Source organism: Coenobita brevimanus, chromosome 104 (genome assembly GCF_032717465.1).
Source record: "Coenobita brevimanus isolate Jiangsu-jjx chromosome 104, ASM3271746v2, whole genome shotgun sequence".
Classification (NCBI taxonomy): Eukaryota; Metazoa; Arthropoda; class Malacostraca; order Decapoda; family Coenobitidae; genus Coenobita; species Coenobita brevimanus.
In genome coordinates, this window is record NC_137057.1 from 16756046 (window position 1) to 16765285 (window position 9240).

A 9240-nucleotide genomic window follows, 5' to 3' on the forward strand; every position below is an offset into this window, starting at 1 on the left:
GCCGAGGCTCTCACCACAACCACACCACCACACCGTGAAGGTCAGGCACGTCACATGGACCTCAGCCTTCAGGGCAAAACACCGCGTCCATGGGCCCCACCACCTACTCTGCCCCCTCACTTATGCTCCACACCATAACTCGGACAAGATGACTGACCGCTGGACCGTTCTGCAACACCTGACGCCAGCACACAACACCAACACCACCCACACATACCACCTCCGGGCATGGGGATGTGACTTCTTCCACAACGACAGTGGTGAAATGATAACAGCGGATGATGACACAACACCCCCAGGAGGTGACAACAGAAGGTTAGACGCAGCTTACGGGGTGTCCGTACCATATGGGCACAAGTCCCTGGAAGCTGCACGCCCCTACTCCCTGGAACCGACCTGACCCATACACCTCAGCCCAAGTGCACTACCTTCTCGCCAGCCCGGCCTGCATCAGGATTGGGGTGGAGCAGAACCTTACGCTCCTTACAGCCCCATGGAGACAGCCTCAAGCTGCTCCAATTTAGAGATGGCCTCCAGTCGCTCCACATCAGAGACGGCCTCCAGCCGCTCCACATCAGAGACGGCCTCTAGCCGCTCCACAACTGAGACGGCCTCCAGCCGCACCACATTAGAGATGGCCTCAAGCCACTCCTCAGAAGAGACGGCCTCAAGCCACTCCACCAGGACTACCCACAGGGTCAGTAGTGGTCCTGAGGACAGGACACCGGCGACGGCCTCCTGCCACGCCCGCAGATGAGAGACAGCCTCTAGCTGTTCTACGCCCATACGTCGTCCTCCAACGTCCACCTGCCTTAGTTCCAGTCCCCAGCCAGGGAGCCCACCACTGACAGCTTGGTGGCAGGGCCCTGTACTGTCCCCGGGGTTACTCTCCCTGCAGCCGGCCCCTGAGGAGGACCTGCCCCTGACGGACCCCTCCCCGGAATGATGCCGCAGTCCCCTCCTGACGGCGAAGTACCCAGGAGTGGACCGCAGCCCCCGGGTCTCCGACAGCACACCCAGCTCCGCGGGGCGAGACCCACCCCATTCCCGACCGAGGCGACTTGGATCCTCCACCCAGCGGCTCAGAAGGCGTCTGGAGGAGTTGTTTGGCCCCTACCCCGCCAGCCAGACCTCTGCCCCAGCCCCCAGCACCCGGGGCCTTTCATCACGCCCGCGTGGGACGATATCAACCTACCTGGACTATAAGACTCAGGTGTGGATCAGTACGAGGACATAGAGTGCCAAAAGTGGAATCATTAAGTGACCGTGACCAGACAGTGACTTAAAGTGCAGTGTGATAGAAGTAAGGCTCCCATACCCGAAGTAGTGATATCATTATTCAGCAAACCCCGCCCGTCCCTTGCACCTATACCAACCTAGACTCTCTCCTACCCCCCAAGTACTCCCTGCAACAAGATCAAGTCAGTGCCCCCCCCCCCTCCCAGTGATCATCACAACGTTGGATATAAGAAGTCTCATGTGACCTGGAGCCAGAGTTCCTAGAGACTGAATATAAATAATAACCCCGAGGCACCTAAAATCGTACTGTGAACTGTACCACCCCATACTGTGAACTTTACCACCCTGAATTGTGAACTGTGACTATCACGTATCCTGCGAGATACGCTCACCCCTATTCAGGAGCCTCAGAACTGATGAATCAGAAATATTGTGAGACATCTTATTGCCCTTGTGTACACTTAGTGAATATACGTGCAAGGTGTTGCCTTGAGTTTTTATGCCCCGTTCCTCCTATATTTGTAGTATCGCCCCAGTCTTGAAAAGAACCTAATACTTGGCCAGGCGTTCTTAGGACGGGAAGTCGCCCTAAAAACACCTAGCATAACATATATATATATATATATATATATATATATAATTGCGCTTCATAGGTGCTCGAATACATATCTTTACGATGAACCATAATGAGGCACCAAACACTTGCGTTGGCTACTTAATGGCTATTAAAGCTACCATTGCAGTCTGTTTTATGATACTACAGTACTTGGTGTTACCTGGAATAGAATAACTGAGTTGTTCTGACAAGGCGAGGCACAATCACTTCACTACGGTGCCGTATTTTTTGTTATCATATTCCCACTGCTTTTATACGTCGGCTTATGAGACCAAGAAATAGTGAGGGGTTATTGGAGGCCATGTTTGACTTCCCCCCCATTAGAAAACTCTCCTCTAAAATGAATACAATCTTCCTCAAATGGCAAGAACCATCTTTAAAATTTAGCCCTTCTGAATAACGGGAATAATCTTCAGTTTTTGAGTAAATCGCACCAAGTGTATGACTTGTATACTTCTGAAGCATTCCCATTTCTTCACTCTTACCTTCTCATTCACTTTCACTCATCAGTATGCGTTGCGCTCTCTCACTCAAGCTTTCTCTTTCACTCACAGACTCTCACACACAGATTCCAGGCTGGCACACTCTGAGAATTTCACACTCACTCTTACTCGCTGACTCTTGCTATCTTTCTCACACTCGATCTCTCTCATTCACTGTCACTCGCAAATTTTTACTCACTCTTGAACTCACCGTCATTACCCATGGCTTGTACTCTCTCTCTCAGACCTTTTCCTTTCTTTTTTTATTATCTGATGCAATAATTATTATGCGGTGCTGGGTAGGGGTGCCTTCATGCGAGGATACCGATTTAACCAGGCGTCTCCACTGCCTCGCTATACGAATGTCCCTCAGTAACATCCCTGTCCCCGGAAAGGATGATGGTCGACTGGAGGAGGAGTAGTTCAAGCGTGCAGTTCACTGGCTTTACTTGGAGATAAGCCTGGGGTTACACCTACTTCTAATACATAATATCTATCTATCCATAGCCAAACGCCTTAATCCCGCAAGAGGTGGCCAAAATAGTCTCTATGTCGCCCTGTTTCTTGCCATTATGTTGCCCCCCCCCAACTTACAACCCCCTCTCTCATACACCTCGACTCCATCCATCCATCTCATCCTCAAATTCAAATTCAAATTCAAATTGGTTTATTGCCCAAGTAGTTACTATATATACACAGTAAATTTGCGTGACTGGACCCGATAAATGTGATCATTTTTGACAGGCCCCTTGTAAGTAATTCATTTAATATATAGCCTTAGAACTGGTCAGATCTATTACAAGATTATAACTATCTATACATTCAGACATTTCTGTATATATATATATATATATATATATATATATATATATATATATATATATATATATATATGTAGGTGGGGACGCTCACCATCCACTCACTCGATGTGAGTGCAGCTCTCGGGTGTCTGCCCTTTCCTCTCCATCCTTCTTTCCTTCCATTCTCTTCTGTCTTTCTTTCCTTCATTCTTTCCTTGTCCTTCCGCTTACGGGTAACTTTACGCTCCCTCTCCTGTCTTTCTTTCCTTCATTCTTTCCACTTCCTTCAGCCCGTGGGTGACTCTACACTGAGTGACAAGTCAAATGGTTTCCTGTGCACCAGGAAACCATTTACTACGCTGGGTGGTAACCATATAACTAAATTTTGGCGCCTGGTGGTTTAGTGGGTAATTGTTGCGCTCCAATCGGATTAAGCCGGTGGAGGTTTATACCCAATGGGTGGTTGGGGTTTATTGCTCACGTAATGCCACTCAGGGATGAGTGAGGCTGGTCACTCATATTAAATGTCAGGACCAACTTGCCTAGCCCCGGCCTCCTACGCTCCTCATGGGGCAATGTAGGACTGGATGATGATGATGATGTAATATTCCCAGTGATTTAGCCAGTCTCCATCTCCCTCTACCCCCCCCCCCACTTCTTCACCTCATTCACATACACTCTTTGTCAGTCTCTCACTCTCCATCCTCTCGATCCACATGGCCAAACCACCTCAGTGTATTTCTCCTAAACCTTTCTATTACATCCACATCCACACCTCAACACTCTTTCACTTCGTCATTTGTCAGTCTGCCTGTCCATGCAACCCCACATGTTCCTCTCATCTAATTAATTTCTACTGCTCTCTCTCTTGACTTGTGTCCAGCAAGGTCCAAGCTTCGCTGCCATACGCTAGAGTTGGACCACAAGACTATCATGCAGCGACATTTTTACTTTCATGGTCTATCCCCTGTTTTCTATCACGCTTTTAGTGAACCAGCAACCTTTCTTCCCTGTTGTACCCTATCTAGCACTTCATCATCTAAACTTCCATCCTTACTTATCACACTACCCAAGTACTCAGATGCACTCACATTTTCCATTTCCTCACCATCCAACCTCTCTGTGCATTCAGTGACTTCATTTCATTCGAAGACCATAACTTTACCCTCTTCCCTACATTCACCTTTGGATTCCATTTCTTACACACTCCCCCAAACTCATTCACCAAGCCTTGCAGTTCCCTTTCGTCTTCAGTTAACAATACAGTATCATCTGCAAACAATAGAACAGGAAGTTACCAAACGCTGCCGTCTCTCGTTAGGGCTGCTCCAACATCCACTGCCCTACCTTGTGTCCCTTTTATAACTTCATCCATATACAAATTGAACAGCCATGGAGACATGACACATCCCTGTTTTAATCCAACTTTCAGAGAGAAGAACTCATTCGATTCACCATCCACATGCAATGCAGCCCTGGTGCCCTCATATATTCTGTTCACAGCATTCAACAGCTTCCCTTTTACTACATGTATTTGTGATATTTTCCAAATTTCTTGTCTATCCACTCTGTCATATGCTTTCTTCAAATCTATGAAAGCAACATACAACTTCTTTCCTTTCTCTAGAAACTTTTCCACTAAACATCGTGGGATGAATATTTGATCAACACAACCTCTTCCTTTCCTAAAACCTCCCTGTTCTTCCTCAGCTAATTCCTCTGTTATTTCCTTAACTTTGTCAAAAAGTATCCTTCCATATAATTTTCTTATTACACTCAGAAGACAAATGCTGCTATGATTACCACACACTTCTTTTTCCTCTTTTCGTCTGTACAGGGGAATAATTATACTTGTCTTCCAATCCTTCGGGACTCTACCTTCATCCCAGGCCAATCTGCACATTTTCCATATCCATTCTACTACTACCGTATCTCTTCCCCATCCTTCAGCATTTTACCATGAACACACTCCATCAGTTCTTGGGGTTTTCCCATTCTGACTTTTTTCATCGCTTCCGCTACTTCCAGCCTACTGATCTGTTCCTTCTTTTTCATTTCCCTCCTCCTCCCAGCCATTCCCCGGCCACTTATCACTCTCTGTGTTCATCAGTTCCTAAAAGTGTTCACCCAATCTGCTCATTTTTCCTTTCTTCCCCACCAGCAATCCGCAGTTTTCATCTTTTACTCCCATACTACCTTATTTATCATCCTGTCTTACTGTCTTACCCTCCTTCCGGAACATTTTCTTACATTCCCTCCACTTTACACTCAGATTCCTTCCAAACTCCTCATCCACTCTCTTACTAATCATTTTACCTCTCTCCTCTTCTCTGTTTACAACCCCCTATTCCGTCTCTCAACTTCCTCCATGCCTCTACTTCCTAACCACTCAATATATGCTTTCTTCATTTCCTTCACAACTTGTGTCGCCTCTGCATTCCACCATGCTGTTCATTGCATCTCCTTTCGTCTTCTCCTCACTCCACACACCACTGCATATGTCGCACAGATTTCATCTGTGAATATCTTGCACACATCTTCCACCTCCCCCAGCTGCTCCAAATCATACGTGACAGTCGCTGCTCCACTTCCCTCTCATAGTCTGCTTTTTTTTTTTTTTTTTTTTAATTCTCCAGCAACCTTTCTACCCTTTTTATATGAACTGCTTCCTCCTGCCCTTCTCTCCTTCCATTTATCCATCGCATTTGTATCTTGACTTCACCACCACCAAGTGGTAGCCAAAGAGTCAACATCCCCAACCTCTGTATGTTCTCGCATCCAGCACATATCTTCTTATCTTCTCATTCACACACACATAAAGTCATTACCTTTCATTCATTCAGCTTACCACGCACTCCTCTCATCACTCGCCATTAATACCTGTGGATCATTTTGTGCCTAAAGAGGGTATTGGCTATCACCAGTCCTCTCCCAACACAATGTCCACTAGAACACTACAGTTCTCATCCACTTCTCACCAACTACTCCATCCACTTTCACATTCCCTACTTTTCCATTCAGATTTTCAATAAAAAACACTCTTTCATTCCTCGCAAACTTTTCCATGCATGTGTCCACATATGCCCAGAACTCTTCTTTCACTCTGCTTGCACGGTCTTCTGTCGGTGCATATACATACACACACGATCGCCCACGCTTACATCCTAGCTTTCAGTCTTACCCACACAATCGTTCAAGCAACTGATACATACTCTCTTATATTCTCCTTCCATCTCTTGCATAAGACCATACACCTTCCTATGCCCTCCCCCCTCCCCTATTCTCACCTATTCCTGCACATATACCCAGTCCATACTCCCTCTCTCCCATACTCTCAAAACTCCATTTCATCTCAGTCAATTCCCATATGTTCATTTCTGCATCCTCACGCACCTGAAAAATCTCTCTTTCACCTCATCATTTGTACCCCTTGCACTCCACGTTACCATCCTCATCGTGTTCTTTGTCCCGTCCTTGGTCGTCGTCTGTGGGTTTGTCCGGGTCCGAGGTGTTTTGCTTGTCTTTTTATTTTGTTGTTTTCCAGGGGGGGGGGGGACACTAACCCTCCGCCAACCCAGTTTTTGACACGAAGGGAACGCGTGTGTTTACCCCCCTGCATATTAAGTGATTTCGTGGCTTACAAGAAGTCATTTAGCTTGTCGCTCAACGTAGGGTCACCCTGGCGTCACCCTACATTGAGTGAGTGAATGATGGGAGCCCCTCATTCACCCCACATACTTTTTATTTATTTATACAGTGTACGTCTATACGGAAAAAAAAAAATAGATACCAGAGAACAAGCTGTACTATGTAAATTGCAAAGTAAGAGGTGCTGGAATGCATTCTAATCTGACGGGAAAACGAATCTAGGGGGTGTGAGTCAGCTGCCATGATAAATTGATATAGCCAATGCAGTTGTGTCATGAGGCTGCTGGGCATTACTCAACCTATGTCATGGTCTGCATAACTATTTTTAGGCATTCCATGAAGATTAGCGCCATTTATTGTTCTCTGGGGTCAAATAGCAGTCACGTAGATCTCACTGGGGTTGCGACCACATTGTACACATTTATTATGACATATCGCACCATAATGTGGAACGAGTCCACGATACATAGAACATACGGTACACTGACAAAAAACATGTTCAATTGTGGGATGACAGAAAATGTTCTTTAATGCATCGAGTACGTCACAAGGGAAGAAAGGGAAGAAAAGCGGAAAGGCTAGCAAGGATTGTGGGAAAACAGAAACTGGAGATGTTCTTTGTATACAAACAAGCATCACAATTATCAGCGGACATCTATGCAGTGTAGTGTTGAAAGTAGTGACATACATACCAAGGCTACAGCATCAGAGGCGACCATCTCTTGAGGGGTGAGGATGGCGAGGTAGGCAACGTTAGTGAGGACGTAGATCAGCGTCAGCAAGGACATGGAACTCAGGATAGCCACAGGTGTGTCCCTGATGCACATATAGTATCTCTTGAGCATACATCATGGATAGTTATCACATCCCTGTCTCGTACTGTCACATTATTTTATCATCTAGAAACTAATGATATTTATCATACTCTTAACGTAAAGTTTGATTCTCATTGCTCCTGACGATCTTATTGAACTTCGTAAGGACCTCTGGGACTAAGGAGGCTACTCCGTGCAGGTGTGTTAAATGCACAGTACCATATGGACAGGAAGGACCAATGCTATGAGTGTGGTAAATGTACCACACGGCTTTTAACATCACTCTCTGAAACCAGATTGTGGGAGGTACTGGGTCACTATTCATTTTCAGTCCTCATATCTTAACATCTGTCTCCAGTCATCCTCAGGCGTTCAGTCAACGAGCGCGTGCGCCCCTGTATGTGTGTGTGTGTGTGTGTGTATGTGTGTGTGTGTGTGTGTGTGTGTGTGTGTGTGTGTGTGTGTGTGTGTACTAACTGTGGTACTTTGCTGACTTCGTTCGGTAAAAAGAGGACATTGAAAAAAATAAATACATGAGAAATTACTGGAGTAAATATGCTTGTAAAACTTTGCACCAGTTTTTGTAAATAGTTTTATGACTTTAACTGTATACTGTGGGCAAAAAATGCTCTAAATTAAGTAAAAGCATGACGACGTAGTACTTGCCACAATAGATAATAGCATGTTTACAAGCCTGGCTTGCCTTACCATCATTCGAAATACTCAATGAAGATAATTATGACGCTTGGGTGGTTATTTCACAAGTATTACGTTCTCACAGTGGCAGTACAACGAAATTACTTGAATTAGCAGATTCAGCTACGTGCCAGGAGATGGAAAATATGCTGGAATGCCAGGAAAATACCTGTAATGTCAGGAAGATGCACGGCCAAGGTAAGTAGAGGCATTTTCTTACAAAATGTCATGAATTCTATTAGGACAACAGTGGTTTACATCAGACAATAAAAAAAAAAACTCCTGTTTAAGAGGGTACAGTCGCATTCATAAATATTTGGTCCACCTGATATTGAAGCTATGGAATCCATCCTGCCCTAACTACTGCAGAAGTCTTTGTTTATGATGACCCTCAGCTTGGAAGCCTTCTAACCCCAGTGTAGTTTAAAGTAGAATCTGGTTGCATTGCAGCTTAAGCCCAATAGAAATTATGAAGAAAATACAATACATTCCTGATTGCATATGAATTTTGTGGATTATAATGAAAACCAATGATAAAGCAGTTTCGGCGGTGGGACTTAACATTCTTCTGATTCCGTTGCTTGGTGAATTTTTTGACCGTTCTTGAATACAGTGATGGCACTTTGTTTTTGTTTCAGAGCACTTTGATTTGCTTAGTTGTATAGCAGTTCAATCCAACAGAAACACTGAGTAAAATATTACAATTTGCCCGCGAGAGGATGGGTTTAGTGATTTACTGTGAAAACTAACTACGTCAACTCTTTGTCCATACAAGCTCTCCATCAGGTGATTAGAAGGGTAAGGAGTTAGCTTCAAGACGACATCATCTGGCATGTGTAAATAACTAGTTAACATGGCAGTTTAAGTCAAATTAATATATTAGGTTTTCATTTAGGTGGCGTTCTGCAATAGGGTTGGCAGGGGTGCAAAAATAAATATCAGGT

At 45.0% G+C, this 9240-nt stretch overlaps 1 protein-coding gene across 1 annotated transcript in view; it reads right to left on the bottom strand.

Annotated features, from left to right (window-relative positions):
• Positions 1–7003: 7003 nt before the first annotated feature.
• The window catches only part of LOC145416019 (large neutral amino acids transporter small subunit 1-like), a 7281-nt gene continuing 5044 nt past the window's right edge, over positions 7004–9240 (bottom strand). Inside the window, exons 3-4 of the mRNA XM_080285119.1 lie at positions 7478–7601; positions 7004–7021 (exon numbers count right to left, since the gene is read on the bottom strand). Of these exons, the coding sequence (XP_080141245.1) occupies positions 7004–7021; positions 7478–7601 (142 nt within the window). The remainder of the gene's footprint in view (positions 7022–7477; positions 7602–9240) is intronic.